At 48.7% G+C, this 16,845-nt stretch overlaps 5 protein-coding genes across 5 annotated transcripts; 3 read left to right on the forward strand and 2 right to left on the reverse strand.

The window, feature by feature from the left end:
• Positions 1-800: 800 nt before the first annotated feature.
• UREG_01403 (uncharacterized protein) lies at positions 801-2,934 on the reverse strand (the record flags this gene model as incomplete). Its single annotated transcript, XM_002541841.1, has 4 exons — positions 801-1,455; positions 1,512-1,790; positions 1,842-2,080; positions 2,137-2,934. The coding sequence occupies 4 exons, from the start codon at positions 2,932-2,934 to the stop codon at positions 801-803; spliced, it is 1,971 nt and encodes a 656-aa protein (XP_002541887.1).
• A 1,874-nt stretch (positions 2,935-4,808) lies between these two features.
• On the reverse strand, positions 4,809-5,224 carry UREG_01404 (uncharacterized protein; the record flags this gene model as incomplete). Its single annotated transcript, XM_002541842.1, has 2 exons — positions 4,809-4,921; positions 4,999-5,224. 2 exons carry the CDS (start codon positions 5,222-5,224, stop codon positions 4,809-4,811), a joined length of 339 nt encoding a protein of 112 aa, XP_002541888.1.
• A 1,559-nt stretch (positions 5,225-6,783) lies between these two features.
• On the forward strand, positions 6,784-11,110 carry UREG_01405 (peroxisomal biogenesis factor 6; the record flags this gene model as incomplete). The annotated part of the gene is made up of 3 exons (XM_002541843.1): positions 6,784-6,979; positions 7,046-10,796; positions 10,858-11,110. 3 exons carry the CDS (start codon positions 6,784-6,786, stop codon positions 11,108-11,110), a joined length of 4,200 nt encoding a protein of 1,399 aa, XP_002541889.1.
• Positions 11,111-11,547: 437 nt separating this feature from the next.
• UREG_01406 (uncharacterized protein) lies at positions 11,548-14,071 on the forward strand (the record flags this gene model as incomplete). The annotated part of the gene is made up of 5 exons (XM_002541844.1): positions 11,548-11,760; positions 11,811-12,084; positions 12,167-12,809; positions 13,019-13,272; positions 13,344-14,071. The coding sequence occupies 5 exons, from the start codon at positions 11,548-11,550 to the stop codon at positions 14,069-14,071; spliced, it is 2,112 nt and encodes a 703-aa protein (XP_002541890.1).
• A 766-nt stretch (positions 14,072-14,837) lies between these two features.
• UREG_01407 (uncharacterized protein) lies at positions 14,838-15,548 on the forward strand (the record flags this gene model as incomplete). The annotated part of the gene is made up of 2 exons (XM_002541845.1): positions 14,838-15,137; positions 15,204-15,548. The coding sequence occupies 2 exons, from the start codon at positions 14,838-14,840 to the stop codon at positions 15,546-15,548; spliced, it is 645 nt and encodes a 214-aa protein (XP_002541891.1).
• Positions 15,549-16,845: the final 1,297 nt, after the last annotated feature.

A 16,845-nucleotide genomic window follows, 5' to 3' on the forward strand; every position in this document is an offset into this window, starting at 1 on the left:
CAGCATGTTTGTAACAATATCCAAAAAACGTTGCGTGCCATAGGGGGTAGTATTCCAAAACGTAGCTGTAGTTATAATCCTATATAGATGCGGCGAGCTTGTCCAGACAGAGTGAATGGACGATGGAGAGAGAGGGAGGGAGGAGGTCGACGTCGAGGTTTTTATACCGAAGCAGCGGATTCCAGTCTGGAAGGCGCCTCCCGCATCCTCAGGCGACCTTTTACGGAAGGACAACAGGCAATTGCTCAATACGGCAGTCGAAACGCTGGGATGTTGAATCTGGCAGCAGCTGCTTGCCCCTTTGGGGAAGAAGCTACTTCTCTACATGGAAGGCAGGCTCATGGATTGATGCGAATTGCATTGTGCTTTCTCAAGAGACTCTGACAGAGAGACTTCACGCCCCCGGCATCCACCCATTAGTGTCTCTGCGCAAACCATATGAAAAGGGATAAGATAGCAGGACGGATGCAGTAAAGCAAAAAAAATAAAAATCAGGAAAGCCCCAGTCATCCCCGGCGAATCGCTCGCTCTAGCTATTTCTCTTCCACGGCATACTTTTTCTGAAAAAGACACCGACAAACCACGTTGGGCAAGAACAGCGGGCAATAACCAAGCAAAAACACGGCTGAGGGGAGTGAGAACCAGCGTAGTACAATTATCAAAAGAAGCACTCGACTCGATATCATAAAAGAGGAGTTTATAAACCAAACCAACAAGTGGGTTGGGACCCAAGAAAAAAACAAAAGACTGTCATACACCTCGCTGAAATGGTAAAGGGGAAGAAAATTTCAAAAATCAAATCAACACAAAAACGTTTGCCAATCGAAATCCTGAGCGAAGGGGCTAGCATTGTCGACGAGCCCGTTGCCGGGTATTTCTGGATACAAATCGAAATCCATGCCAAACGTATTACTCAAGTCATGAGCATCTCCTAACCCAAAAAAGTCATGGGCATCTCCTAACCCAAAAGCTCCAGGATTGAAAGTTGTCAACATTGGCTGCAGTTGATCTTTAAGCTCCAATTGCATTGTATTATTGTTTGGTGTGTCGTCACTCGCGATCGCTAGAAGCTGGTGCTCTAGCTGTGGCTGGTAAGGGGACATGTAAGGAGAGCAAGCCACAGTGCTAATTGGCGTTGGAATGCCGGGAGCTATAGTCGGGGAGGGATTGAAACTAGGTGGAGTATGTGGGGAACCTCGGTCACTGCCTTTGCCAGTGTTTTTCGATCGAACATAGACCCAACCGTGTGCCTTCTCCATATGCTGCTTGCAGTTGCTCTCACGCTTCGACTGGTAGGTACACGGTGGAAAGCGGCAATTGAATAAACGCGGGGATTTGCAATGTTTGTCATTAACATGGCGATCCCGTTCTTTCTCAGTTGGCCAGCCAGTTTTGGAGTATTTGCAACCAGGCTCGGTGCATTTCCACGGTCGGGTATGAGTTTTTTCGTGTTTGCTAGCATAGGTTAATACCATCTTCCGTTGCAGTTAAAAAGGAGACAAAAAACTCACCTGAGATCGCACGGCCTTCTGAATATCCTGTCACAGTGGTCACATTTCTTGTTGATATTCAATGGTGGTTCGTTTTTCTTACGGCGCGCCATGGATCGCATGACGCTGTCGTCTCCTGCCTCCACGCTGAGAGCACGTTTCATGATAGGGATGGTGGGTTTCGACTCTACATATGGCTCTCCTGTTTGAAGGGAGATAGCGACATCTTTCTTTCTCCTCACCAGTTCCGCTGGTCGACCAGAACTGCTGAGCCCCCCTTCAAGAACAAGCTCTTCTCCACTACGGCTTGGTCAGTATATTTCATGCGGAAAGAAATCTGGGATCACATACGACGAATAATCCAAGTTGTTTCCTTTTTGGTCACGAGAAGATCGTGAGTTGCGAGCGGCAGCGATGGTAGCGGCATATCCCTGAACTTGTGCCACAAGGTCAAGAAAATAGCCATTCGTGTATGGACGATCAGCAGGGAGGCACTGATCACGGTCGTTGAGATGTCTGACAGCTGTATGAAGACAGTGGATCGTGAACCGCCCATATTGCATGTATGAACCTTTTGAAATGGTCTCGTTCTGTATGCGGGAGATTAGTAATTGATTTGAATATCATGCTTTGGAAAGTTGCTCACCAGAGGCACAAATAACAGTATCTTCTCGAGGTCTCGAAGACAAGTAATGTTATTATTCCTGACACGCTGTGGTATAGTTTCCACGATGGGGTGGAAGGGTTTGAAAGACTGCTCTCCAAGTATTGGAGCAAGTATATGACGCTCAATTTGCTTGAATGCCCCAAAACGCATCAAGGGCTTTGATGACTCCATGGTCATTGAGCCTGAGCGATGGGATGAAAGAAGCGGGTGTTGCACACCTCCACTGGCAGGGGTTTTCTCCAAAGGGGCGTCGAGGATCGATGAGCCAATTCCGCTATCAGCTACACGGTGCTCCTTTGCATCCACGGGAGGCAGGCGGCGGCTGGAGTGAAATTTTGAATCGTAGGGAGCTGTGTCGATATCCATGGGGTCAGTATCGGCGACACGGGCGTGAAGAAGTCCACGAGGAACAGGAAAATCGTCGCCGGGAAAGGAAGGTCGGTTACGAGTTGATTTGCCGTCGATGCCAGCAAGGTCTCGTTCCACTTGACCGAGAATGCCTGCGACACGTCTCTCGCCAGCAGCGATGACTTCCTCAAGTGCTCTTGAACTAGTAGGAGCTCGACGAGGCAGAGAAGGGATATAGAGAATTGGGTCACATTCGTCGGCGGACGGCGTGGTTGGAGAATGAAAAGTGGCGCCCTTCTTTAGCATCCTTTTATAGGGTGCGACGACATGGCTGGCAGGGCCGTTCCCATGGTTTGAAGAAGTTAAAAGCGAGGGTAGGGCCGCGCCGTTAAAAGGACGGCGGCGCGGGTGCGACTGTGGTTCTGACATACTGTGCGACCGGGTACAAGTCACAGTTCTGGAACCCACGTCCAATAAGCAAAAAAGGATCGCGGAACTCGAATTAGATCCATCTGTGACTCACCTTCGTTCAATGTCGAACGGAGCTTATCCAAAATCAGAATCGGAGCAAGTAAAATCAATCAATCTGCGAGGCGAAGTGTTAGCTTCAACGGACCGGGGAAAAAGCGTCAGAGACCTAGAGGATTCCGGGATTGAATCATGGGTGCCCACCTTACGCGATCGAAAGAGATTGCAAAAGCGTGTCTGAATGCTTTGCTGTTTTGACTTGAGATATGCACGTCACAGCATCCGTAAGGGCGAGGCAATGGAGCAGCTGGAGATCACCGTCCAAAGCCTGGTCCTTGATTGAACTCTCCGAAAACCGACGACAATCAGATTTCTAGAGTGATCATGGAACAACTACTCTGTTCACAACAGCGATAGGCAATGTCGGGAACGTTGATAGTAGAGATGGATCAGAGCCGTGGATGCAAGGAGAAAATAATAATAAACTCGATGGGAGTTGCCAGACTTCGCGGGAAAGTTAAAGGCGAACCCTCGAGAAATCACAGTTGGAGTTGGAGATGGCGAAAGAAAAGAAGAGAGAGTTGAAGGAAGTGGGAGGAAGGGGACGACGAGTCTTGAACACGCCGAGACGTGCTTTTGATGTCTGCCTGATAGACGAACGGACGCCGCTCGTCATTGGACGGCACCCCAGGCCCACTAAGCCTAATCTGGACACGTCGGAACTCCCGTTCCAATTCTCCGACCGCTTAGTCAGCCGTTATTGTCACGACCAGTACGGAGTCCTAATACAGTATCGGCGGGCCACGCTGTCCGATTTTCATGGGCTTTTTTCGGCAAGGATAGCATGGGCCTGGTTTGTGATTATTGATCAATTTTTTTTGATCAACTGTTCAATTCTGCTTGCACAACTGGCGGGATCGAATATGCTTGAGAGTTGGTTACTGTTTGGATACGAGTGGTATTGTAATTTGTCTCATCTCTGGGTCAACGCGGTACCATGAAGTTTGAACCCTCGAGATGCGCCAGTCCACGATCCCGGACCTTCCAGCGCCAAGCCGTGCCATTTCGTCCAACTCACGGCTTCTCTTCCCTGCTCGACTCGCTCACCATGGAGGTGGCTGATTCCGCTGGTGCTGGCGGGATTTGCATGTCATTCTTGCGGCTCAACACCACGCTGCAGGGCCCCACCGCAAGCACAGTCCCATTTGTCATCAGCCAGTTGCTAAACTCAATCCAGTAAGCTCAACGCTAAGCCCGCTGAGCCACAGCTCGACTGCCGTCACCAACGACAACAAACACTGACCGGCCGTTGTGAGGAGCCACCTCTGCTCGCTTCAGCGAGGCGTTTTCCTCTCCTCAGCGGGAATGGTAGTACTACTTCTTTACTCGCATCAAACGTTCGCTTCTCGTTGCATCAACCTCCCCATTTCATTTGTTGACAACATTCCCGTCGACAACTAGAAAGCCAAGCCTTGTGGGCCGAACCCAAATTAGTTACCAATCATTAGCCGCGGCGTTTCACGTCAGTTGCGCCAACCTCAGCGTGCCATCTCGGACACAACAAATTTTGACAATCTTAGATCTGTACAAGAAACGGTGCTGGGTCGCCTCCTTCATTTCGCGCGAATGTCTAATTTCTGATCTCTATCTGTTGAATTATCGATGACATCGCTAATGAATTACAGTTGCATGCCCCTGGGACCTAATCCATGGTCCAACGGCTTGAACCGTGGTTTGGAATATTATCTAGACTTAAGCGCTCCTATATCAATCACCAGTGTTTATTTTAGGTCACCAACTTCCAAGTACATCAGTGCACATGTGTGAAATGCTGGTTAAACGTGAAATCTTGCCAAAAGACTCGATACTGATATGTCCTGGTTTCTCATTCCATCGGAACCAGATGGCTTCATCCACTGTGGCGCTGGGGACTTTACGTCTGCTTCTCCTGTGTGGCGTAGGGCTTGTTGAGCTAAGCAGCCATGCTAAGGCCGGGATGCTATCGTTGCCTGATCTACCCCGTACTTTGACCAAGTGATCCGGATGACGATTCCAACTCCCTTCTGTCCAACAGTGACGCGGACGATATCGAACCAAGGTATGCGTGAAATCTGCCGCTGTACATCCTCTCCCAATAATCTCCTCTAGCATCCTCAAATGCATGGGCGTTGAATGTTCCTGGATAGCCAACGCTGGATGAACTTCTTTCAAACCAATGAGCAGAAGGAGAAAGTTCCTGCACACGCTCCATGCTTTCGTCATTCCTCATTTAAGAAGCGTTATTTGCTCGGTTCCGAGGATTTTCCTTGTTTTTAGGCATCATACCTCTGTGCATAGCGGAAACGCCGGCTGTTGATCGCGCGGCCTCTGCGCTGATGGCGATACCCCGATGACTCAAAATAACTTGATCTTTTAAAAAGACTAAAATTGTCGAGTCTGTTGCGAAGGTATGCTCTTTGGCGTCACACGACAGTGAGTCATCGGTTGTTGTTATGTACCGTTTAACCGCTTCTCTTCACTGGGGCAAAGGGTGTGGCAAATTTGTAGCTTTGAGACAGAGACATCGTGTGGGCTGGCAAGAATGCTTGCAAGCATCCAGAACTTCGTGCTTTGGCAGTGCTTGGTTGTAATTGCTATGTGCGTTGTTCTCGTGGTGAAGTTGGTGGATACCTTGTCCCTATTCCACAGATGCCCTGACACAGTGTTTTATAAGAGGGAAAGACATGCAGATGGAATGTGAAGCCATCGTTTCAGCGCCGGGGAAATTTTCGTTCTCGTATTTTATAATCATCATAGAAACGAGTTTAGCCTATAGATTAATAGATACCGGCTGTGAGCAAACATGAAGAAAACCCTGCCCTCTCCTGTTATAGAAGAAATAGCGCTATGAACCCACTGTATCTGCCGCTATATGTAGCGTTTGCGCCCCAAGAAAATGGAACATTTTGCCTCATATGCTTTATCGCCGGATCTCTCGCTACATCGTGGTAGTGTGAGTAAAAAGTGCTGCCGCTGCGATACCTTACGCGCATCGGTGCACGAAAGAGTTCTTCTGCCGAATTGGCTTCGAGAATTCGATTCCTATTTTTGCACCCAAGATTCCTGACTTTCAAGCCCAACTATCGGCTCGTTTGAGGCGAGATAGCAATAACTACCGCCCGAGATTCTGCGCATCGCAGCTTTTCTTGCTTTGGTCCTGAAAGTCGGGAGTCCTGCGACTTTTTCAAGCAGAGAAGACGCAGCAAACTGATGTTCAACAAGAAGGTCCTTGGCATTCAACAGAAAAGATCTTTCAAAACCAGCAGGCAGGTAGATAGGGGTATCATAGTTCCGTCTAAGATGAGCAAGGGGGGGAACCCGCGGCGAATAGATATATGGGATGAAAACGGCCACTCGAAGAGTGCAATCAGATACGTTCACCTTGCCAAAGTCATTCATGGTAATGCTGACTAAAGTCCAAAATCTCCAATGGAAGTTGATTAAGCAAATATATCACAAGATGATGGGTAATTCCAGGACCGATGGAGTGAGCTTGCCTAGAGCCCCGTGTTTGCAGCAGGTATTCACGGATCGGGATGCTTGCCGGTGGTGAGCTTGCTGTTGGGTGCAGGTGGCCAATGCGTCCTCCCGCCTAACTAGCAACCTCGGCATCGGAAGTCCACTTAAGCTTTCCACCCGCAGTTTCTCTCTCACCTCCAGACACCTCTCTCTGAAGCCACATTTCGTTGTGCCTTCTCGACTGGCGTCGTTTGCAGAGAGATCGTACTCTTTTAGCTGAGAGCGCGGTAGATACTGCCGGACGGCTGTACTATGCTCATGGAGTCGACAACGCGAGACCCGCTGCATGTGACGAAGTCACGGCGAAAGAAACCACGCTTCCAGCGACGACTGGCGAGCCGGAAACCCCTTTCGGGCCGGTTAGTGCTTGACCACAGGCTGAAAGGTGACATTGGAGTACTGTCCGATGATCTGGTTCTTGACCTATTCCCCCATGTGAATCTAAGTGGTATGTTGATGCAATTCCTAAAGTTCGAGGATTATGGGATTTCTAACATCGACTCGTGGAAAATAGCTCCCGAGATTGTCCCAGACATACTCTATGTTGCTGTATCTCCGTGGATACCGCGCTTGGCGGCGGTTGAAGACATCTCTTGGACCATTATCCCCGTGCGTCGTCAGTCGAGCGACAAAATGAAGATCACCACCACCATATCCCACTCGACGGTGCACTTTCCAGTTTCTGGAAACTCGATACAGTCCTTCCTTCAATCTCTACAAGCCGTTGATCCATCGAGGAATTCGCTACTTGCTCATCGAGGCATTGAGATTCACATCTTGGACGTCGTGCCGCTGCATCTCGACACAGTCTATGTAACGGTCGAAAAAAACTTGTTACGGGACCTCGATGAGGTACAAAAGAGGTTCGGGGGTGGGTACAATGGCGCAAACGGCTTAGGGGCCAAAGGGAAGGGGAAAGCTGCCGTGCCAGAACGACTGGCGAAAAAGAGCTCGGAGGAAACATCTGCCGAGAGAGAAGAACGGCTCATGGCTGCCGTTAGAGCAGCCCTCTCTACTCAGAAAGTCCTGCACGCGGGGGATGTGATACCACTTCCATTACCGGCTCACCCAATTACTCACATCCCTCCCGCGCCAGCTAAGATATCGTTCTGCGAGCCTGTCTCGCAGGGCGTTCTTGTGCCGAGAACCAAGGTGGTTCTTGTTCAAACTCGGTCGCCGCAGCAATCGCGGATTGCCAAAGGCTTAGCCTCGCCGCGGTCCAATTTCCTGCACCAAGTTACAGAGGACGACGCGGAAGACACAAACGAGCAATTTTATTCTGCGGCTGAGGACAAACCAATAGAAAGCGGGACTGACATCGAAAGTACAAGCCCACCGGATGAATCAGATACAGATGCATCTGTTCATAGTTCCAGTGAAATGTCCGATGATTCATTGGATGATATGATTTCACTCGCTGCTCCCGAGCTTCCCCAGCAACCTTCCGGGATAGCGTCGGTCTTGTCATCCGCAACCCCTCGAGCAGGTGGAAAGCGTTTCGACGTCCACACACCAGGATCTGTCCTATCTGGTTTTACATCAGGAACTGCTCGTCAAGGCAGATATGGCGGCAAAGTTTTTCGTGCAGAGTGCCTCTTGGACAGAATACCAAATGAAGTCCTTCATCCAAAACCTGCCGACGACGACGACACGGAGGCATTCGTCTTTGTCGATGTGCATACACTTGTGAAAATCGGCTGCTTCTCCGGAGACTGGGTTCGAATTGAAGCTTCGGAAGAGCCCCAGCGCAATATGCTGGCGTCCTTGAAGTTTGGGAGCTTGAATTCGCTGGGAGAGATCGGAGAATCTGAATGCTGGAGGATGGCTAAAGTTTACGGAATCCCAGGACTGTCGCCCCCTAAGATACGCTATTCAATGAATCATGACAGGCGGTCGAGCATTTCGCACATGCCGTCACACAGTCTCACCCCAACAGTCCTTGCACCCCCTATTCTCCTTCACAACATGCAAAACCCCAAATATCTGAAATTGTCGCCGTTGCTAGCACACGGATCGCACCAAACTCTCTCAAGGCCCGGTCCTAATCAGCCGAAGCACAGATCACCCCCTATTGCAAAAGAAGTTACGTTGGTAAAAATCTCAACGCCGCTGTCTATGGATAGAGCGCTACAACCCGCCCTTTTTGGGGCTTTGAAACGTCATTTTGAATCGAAACGGCGGTTGGTCAAAAGCGGTGATATTGTTGGCATTAGCGTAGATGAGGGGCTGGGAAAGACAATTTTTTCAGCTACCAAGGCACCTGAAACCGGCAATCAAGACGACGAGTTGACATCTCAATTGGGATTTTCCTTTGACGACCCGGGTCGTACATTGAGCGGAACTAAGAAGATCGGAGTTGCTTGGTTTAGGGTTAGTCATGTCACCGCCCCAGCCAGCGAAAATGAGGATCTTTTAGAGCAAGAGCAATGGGGCGGCGTAGCGGCCATCGATTGTTTGAACACTAGGATGGTTCAGGCTGGAAGTGAGATAAGCACTGTGCCAAAAACCCATGACAATTCTTGGGAGTACTGGCTAGGTGTGAAATCCCTTCCACGTTCGACTATTGGACAGGGCACGCGTCTGGCCCTAACCGAGCCTCCCAAGCAATATACTTCGCAAACGCAAAGGCGAGTACGAGAATTGATAGCTGCAGCTACAAGTCCAAGGGCGATCCAGCTTGGTATGAAGCCAGTGGTCATACTTTTGACTTCTACGCAACGTGGTATTGGAAAATCCACAATTGCTCGCAGTGCTTGTGCAGATATCGGCCTTCACACATTCGCCATTGATGCTTATGATATCCTCGCCGAAGGCGGAGCGAACGGTGGGGATGTAAAAACGGAAGCATATCTAAAAGCAAGGGCAGACCGAGCCTTTGCGTGCGGCGCAGACTGTACGGTACTTCTCATTAAACATATTGAAGTGTTGACGGCGGATAGAATGGTCACAGCTATGAAAGATATTGTTACGGATGCCAGGGCGATCATTGCAACAACTACGGACGTGGAAAAAGTTCCTGAGGGAATCCGAAGCCTGTTTACGCATGAATTGGAACTGACCGCTCCGGAAGAAAAGGAAAGAGAAGGCATTCTCCGTAACGCTGTTGCGGATCTAGGTGTCAGGCTCTCCCCGGACGTGGATCTTTCATCGGTTGCGGTAAAGACTGCTGCGCTCGTTGCGGGTGATTTAGTGGACGTGGTTGAAAGAGCCGTTACTACACGGGCACTCCGACTGGAAAAACTTGCTGAAAGTGCTACAAATAGCTCCAGGGAGGCGAAGCCCACCGTGATGGACGTCTATATTTCCGGAGGAGACGCGGCACAATGTGTCGTAAAAGCTGATTTTGAAGCTGCCGTCGATGCGGCACGCAAGAATTTTGCTGACTCTATCGGTGCTCCCAAGATTCCCAATGTTACATGGGATGATGTCGGTGGTCTGACAAACGTGAAGGATGCTGTAATGGAGACTATCCAATTGCCTTTGGAACGACCGGAGCTCTTCGCAAAGGGTATGAAGAAACGAAGCGGTATACTATTTTATGGCCCACCCGGAACCGGAAAGACTTTGCTTGCCAAAGCCATTGCTACTGAATTCTCGCTCAATTTCTTCTCTGTTAAGGGACCGGAGTTGCTTAACATGTACATTGGGGAGTCAGAAGCGAACGTGCGGCGTGTGTTTCAGCGTGCGAGAGACGCAAGGCCCTGCGTCGTTTTCTTTGATGAACTGGATTCAGTTGCACCCAAACGTGGCAACCAGGGTGACAGTGGCGGTGTCATGGATCGTATTGTCAGCCAGCTTCTCGCCGAACTTGACGGAATGAGTGGTGGAGACGAAAATGGAGGTGGTGTTTTCGTTATTGGTGCCACTAACCGACCAGATCTCTTAGATGCTGCACTGCTTCGACCGGGTCGATTTGACAAAATGCTGTACCTTGGCGTCTCAGACACCCATGCGAAGCAAACTACGATTCTAGAAGCTCTTACTCGAAAGTTCAATCTAGATCCCAATGTTTCGCTAGAAAGCATTGCTGGAAAACTCCCATTCACGTATACTGGAGCCGATTTGTACGCACTGTGCTCCGACGCCATGCTCAAAGCCATTACACGCCAAGCTTCAGCTGTCGATGAAAAGATAAACGCACTTCCCGGAGGCCCAGTTAGCACCGCATACTACTTCGACCACCTCGCCACTCCGGATGATGTTGCGGTTATGGTCACCGAGGAAGATTTCATGGCAGCACAACGAGAATTGATTCCAAGTGTCAGGTAAAGTTTCCGCTGTCTATCTATCCAAAGATGATGTAAAATGCTTACTGATTCACAACAGTGCGAAGGAACTCGAACACTTTGAACGCGTACGTCGTACGTTCGAATCCGTAGACACCGCGAAAAAATCCGATAAGCAACGAGGGAAACTCGCTTTGGCGAATGGATCAGCGTTGCATCTCAACGGTGCCACTATCGCGTCACATGAGCGACGTGAAGATGGGGCACTTGAAGGCGACGAGGATGAATATATTGTCCGTACTGATCACCTAAAACCGACGGAAGAAGACTATTTCCCCTCCTCGGACGATTGATTCTGTATCGGCAGGATCATGCTAACACCACCATGCAGCGATGTTTGATTAGGGGTTTTGAGGACACCCGTGTTTCCAAGAGTAGTTATATATTAGTGATATCTATGTCCCTTTTCACCAATGTATTGATATTTAACTGTGATTGCGACCCTTCCCTTTTTTGCAGACTACAGCAGGATATCATAACAAGTTAAATGCCAAGCTTCACAAAGTCCTCGGCTTTCATCACGTGCTAGTTGACACGGCAAGCCCAACTGCAGGAGCCAGGCAACGAGCACCCGATATCCAACTCATATCATAGTGATTAGTTAACTCCCCTATTTCTTGACTCTATATTCGACTATCCCTTTCTTTCTGCTGGCTAACGCCACTAATGATCTCCTACCCTTTCTACATGCATTAATTGCCTGCCCGAACAGTGATTATCACACTCCACCATGCTATCACAGCTATCAAATATAATCCCCTCTTTCAGGCATTTCTCGAAGCAGCCAGCAGAACGAACGGTCGAGGTTCCACCAGTCGAGACTCATAACATAGAAACAGCGCACGAGAAATCAGCAAGGAGTTTAAAACATCTACTCAAGCTGAATCATGTGAAATTTTCTGTCTTGTATCGGGAGTTAAGCTTTTATAATCATATACCACATGTAAGTGGCTCTCTTACCGCCAAATGGGGGTCAATGTTAATGGCAGATAGTTCCTTTCGACGGCATATTTGCTTGGTGGGGATGCTGAGCATTTAAATCAGCTGTACGAATCAGAGTCAAAAGAGCTGGAACCTTGGGTTGATTCTCCGGGAGAGATCGGAGACGATGATTGGAAAGCGTTTCTGGGAAAGAGAGAGTACCAACGCGCATGGTTGGACTTTTTTGAGGACGAAGTCGTGCGCTGCGGCTATGACTGGAAGCAAGTAGCCCAAGAGTACCTATTCGCAGACACAACCCCTTTAATCAGTTCTGTGGTTTCTGGTTGTGAGTGAAGCTCTCCCTGTCGACCGTAACTGAACTATGTTGTTAACTCCTACTTTAGTAGGACATCCACTTATTCATCTAGGCTATGCCTATGAAATAGGTAGTCGAGAGGTAGCCATGGAAGCCTTGTCAATGGCTGCGTCGTGTTATGGCGATATTCATCAGTATTCGGACGACCCATCTTATCGCCACTTCACATCCACTTATAAGACAGCATCTGTCTTTGAGGGTATTGATAGACTGCAGAACGATAAAGCGTTTGATGATCTCTTCGAAGGGACATCGGTTGCCAATTTTGATACGTTGTTCAAATCCTGTGAAACTCCGCTTCTTAACCACTGGGCGGCGTGGGACATTACCAATGCAACCGAACAATTCGAGGATATTCAGCAACTGGCAACCGCACTATTAGTAAATAGTGCAAGACCTCACAAATCCTCCTTTGTTTATCTTCTAACCACTACACATGCCCTCCGCGTCATTTTCCCATTGACTCCTGCTCAGTTTCACATCCCGTTGCTCAAGCAATGGTGGCTTCTCGCTTTAGCAGTATACGTATCTGAGCTTCGGCCTCAATTCAATGCCTCCAGCATAAACGAAATTAAGACTTATGACCTCAAAGGGAGAACCTGGGATTGGGTCAGCCAAAATGCATTGCAGGGAAAGATGTCCGTGGCCGCGAATTACGTCCAACCCCTTCGCGCGATGAGGGAAGCTGAAAGGACGTGGGGAGTTCATCATCAATTTTATTTAAGAGCTGCGCTAAAGTTTATTGACGATTTTGGCGCCGGAGCGGATTAGGGTGATGTACGATATGTGCTTGCGATATGATCTAGTCGTCGGGCCGCTCAAGGGGCAAGGATGGGTAGGGTTGCTGAAATGTCTCTATTTGGTAAAATTCAAACTTGTACCCAAGCTGATTTTAGGAAGCTAGACAATTAAAGGGCTCGCTAGTAAATCTGACAGCGGTATGGGGTGGCGGAGCGCGGGGCGGAACGGAGACAAGGGGAAAGTCAAACACCGCCAACAGCGGAGCCCTTCATGTTTGCCGTGTTTGCATGTGCCTAGCTGCTTTAGATTTAGTCCGCGCAACAAGCTTAGATAATGTGCCCAGGCAGCTCCTTGCTCAACCAAAGAACAAAACCCCGAAGCTCGGTGGAAATCATCTTCGCCATTCACGGTTAAAAGGTATGGATCCCCTCGCTGAGCCATCTTCCACGAGCAGATATCCCCGCTGACCGTCAGTGATATTGAATCAGATCCTATTCATACTATGACGACACAAAACTTAGCGAAACCGCGGCTGTATGCTGAACTCTTCCCGAATATCTCGCAGATTACCGTCTATGTGACACTGCTCGATTATCACCCTGCACCAAGTTCTACCGGAACCTCTCAAGCATTTTTCGAAGTTCTACCCTCTCGAGAAACGCTTTCTTTTTCCTATCGTGGGCAAAAGCAGGTTCTACGTCTTCCAGGCCGCCTCTCGTCCGAGACGCCACTGAAATTCTCTCTTCCCCCAAAATTTGCTAATGATAAGCGTACCACTACTACACACGAGAATGAATTTCATTTTCGGTTGCAAGTCGATGTGACCGATCCACTTACAACACCTTCAGATATTTCCAGCCCGCAACCGCCATGGTCTGCGAAACATATGAATCCAGACACGCGAATAGGTTGCCGAAACTGCGGAAATTATCTTTTGGAGCCACAAAAGCCGGCCCAGATTATATGGAAAGACTTGCCGAGTGCGAATTGGGCAGAGTTGATGGATTTGTGGCACTGCCATAAGCCAGACTCTCACGAAGATGATAAACAGAGGCACGGCGATGGTGATGCATCTGCTAACATCGGGAGTGTTGCGGCCAAAGGCTATGGTGCCGGAAACCATACCGTTTGCCAGGCTGATACGGTGCTCGTGGACGCGATGAATTTCTATTTGACCGAGACTAACTGCGTTGGAGTAGAGCCAACGGTACGCTAATGTTTCCTTTCTTCATTCTTTTCCCTTTTCAAACACGGCTTGCTTGAGTCCCGTCTTTCGGGGAGTTTAAATTTCCTTGTGATGCAGTTTTGAGATACTGCTCGGGCAGAAAGAAGGAGGCCTAATCGGTTCCACAACTATGTGAGGCCGTTTTTCCATGGTTTAGTTTCCGATACAGCTGCCCAAGATTAAGTAATCTTCATGGCGAAGCTTCTTACTAGCACATTCCTCCTCGTCACATTTTTTGCTTGGGAAGGTACCAGTGGGGCGGAGACTGCGGGTGCAGGGAGTGGAGGCGAGTGTTATCCTCATCGCTTAGCTTTTCGATGTATGGATTCCCCCTTCATCCGTGCTGTATACCCACGTCTCCCTTTGTTGCGTATTTTCTTGGGTGTTGTGTGACAAGGAGGAAGCGGTAGAGCACGTCAACGGCCCAGTCGTATTTCATCTCGGACGAGAAAAATCCCGAAGCTCTGGGGTCCGTGGGATAAAGACTGAGGTACATGAATTTTCAGTGAGCACTAGATGGATCTACATTGCATTCAGTTCATTTACTCTAATCTGTGGTGAGTTTTGTGTGTATTTTATGATTGAAATTTAAACCGGACCAGGGCGTTGTAGTAGGCAGATCGCCGCCAGTCCTTGTTAGAGTTGATGCGCCCATTGCTGGGTTGATTCCAAATAGAGTTGCAATAGCAACTATTCAGTAAAACTGAGCTATGAAGTTCTACATGCTAACGGCCTTTTATAGGGTGGCCTGATAAATATGTCAGAAAATGGCCCAAAGCAATCAGAACGACATCCCCGGACTGTACGATGTCTAAAGTGTCAGAGGGTTGTTGGTGAAATGCAACCCTTGCTAGACGGCATAGTGCTTTTCAAATCAGACTTATCTGTACTGCGGCGGCCATGCGACGCTGCGACGGACGACCTTACCATCCAATGGGAGACATACCCGGTGGACATGATAATTTCCGCGCAGCTTCTTGAGCAGATTGAAAGAACAGGCGCAAGGCGATATATCCTTCACCGCGATGATGATAATGCCACGAGCAGCGGTATCCTCGTAAGTTGGTTCCCTATTCTAAGCTGCAGTTCTAGCGAATACAGTCGCTGATTGCGAACTCGATAGGTTTGGATATTTAACCCTTACTTTCGGTATTCATGTTCCGAAACTAATTTTTCCACTGACCTTCACACTGGGGTTGGTGACGGCAAAGATGACTGGTTGGCCATAACAGCTCAGCGCGCAATGAAACTGTTTTATCAGTTCATTCCCAACATACAAGCGTTGCTGAATCCAAAGAAGGGCACCCCTTCTTCGGTATCGTTGGAAGAGCTCCCACTTCCAGGACATATCTATGAGGAAGTAGAATGTGTGCTAACCAAAAGAAACGTGTTACTCCCCAAATCGGCAAGGCAGTTCAAAGAATGGAAAGCGAGCTTGTTCCATGTATTCGAAGAGTCGGACTTTTGAAAACGGGATTAGCTTCTTGGCGACTACTATGCTTTTCTTTGAACAAACCATGCTTGAGCCAAAATACACTGAATGGCGCGATTTCGAGCTCCAGGGGTGTGTGAAGGGAAATTATGACGTCTTCTAATCGGCGCAGATTTCTCCTCACTAAAGTAAGCGCCCTAAATTCTCTGTCAATACCATTTTCGCCGCCGTCCGAAGGCGGATAGAATCTCTCAACATCTGACCTTATCGAAATAGCAGCGAGAGTCTTGTGAGAAGACCTAAAAGGGCTATTGAATTGTCCAAAGCATCAACTCTAATCTTTTTGGAATACCCGTTCTTGGCCCAGTTACATTCGCTGCTATGATGTAGTTACTTACCAGAGGCCAGGGAAAATTATGCACAAGAGCCTAAGCACTTCGTATGCACCGCCGTTGATAACGCCAACTCCCGCGCGCCTTACTGTGGCGTATACTTTTAGATAAAACGCGAACAGTATCTGGGAGCTAATTCCGGCGGACAATCTCAATAGGAATGCCAATTGCGAGGCACTTGATTTAACAGATGGTTTACTATTATGATCGGTCAATCGACCTTTCTAAGAGATTGCGTAACATGACCATCTCATCTGTTGTGAGTTGAGCTCGCAATGATGGTGGGCCCTGTGGCTCAGAATCGCTATATATCTGGGAAGTTTTGTTTCTGGAAATAGCCTATTGAGCTGCATAGTCATTTTTGCTTTGCTTTGGTTCTCCGACTCTTTCTTCATCATTGCTCTTAGGCCGGGGTTGAGATGTTAATCATGTTATGGCGTTTTCGCCCACCGCGGGGAGTTAGTTGCGACGGACCGGACCTTAAACTGCTGACTCAGCAGGCACTATAGTTACAACTTTATTTTGATGTCTATTCATCTACCAGGACGTCCTACCAAGCTCTCTTCGTCTCAGCACTCTCTAACGCCTGGCATCCCGCTTCCAATATCTAGTCTGAAGCGTTTCTTCCGCTCTTTGAACTTGATTTTGTGCCAACGCCTTTGAAGTGCGAGATTTCGATTTCCAGGCCTTCTTCGACGGATGCGACTTTGCCGGCTTTAGGGACTTCTGTCTATCAGCAAAATATTAGCTTTTAAATCTGAGCCCGAACTACCATGGTCAAATCAGCGATCTGAGTATGGCCTGGAGAGACTAGCGTTTGCTCTCGGCTCGAGACGCCCAAAATCTTTAAGGAGAACGCGCTCACGGCTTTCTTGATGTGAACCTTTGCATAACGAGAGCTGAAAATTCTTCGCTGATTGGATGCATGGCATCACAAATGG

Source organism: Uncinocarpus reesii, genomic scaffold (assembly GCF_000003515.1).
Source record: "Uncinocarpus reesii 1704 scaffold_1 genomic scaffold, whole genome shotgun sequence".
NCBI classification, from domain to species: domain Eukaryota; kingdom Fungi; phylum Ascomycota; class Eurotiomycetes; order Onygenales; family Onygenaceae; genus Uncinocarpus; species Uncinocarpus reesii.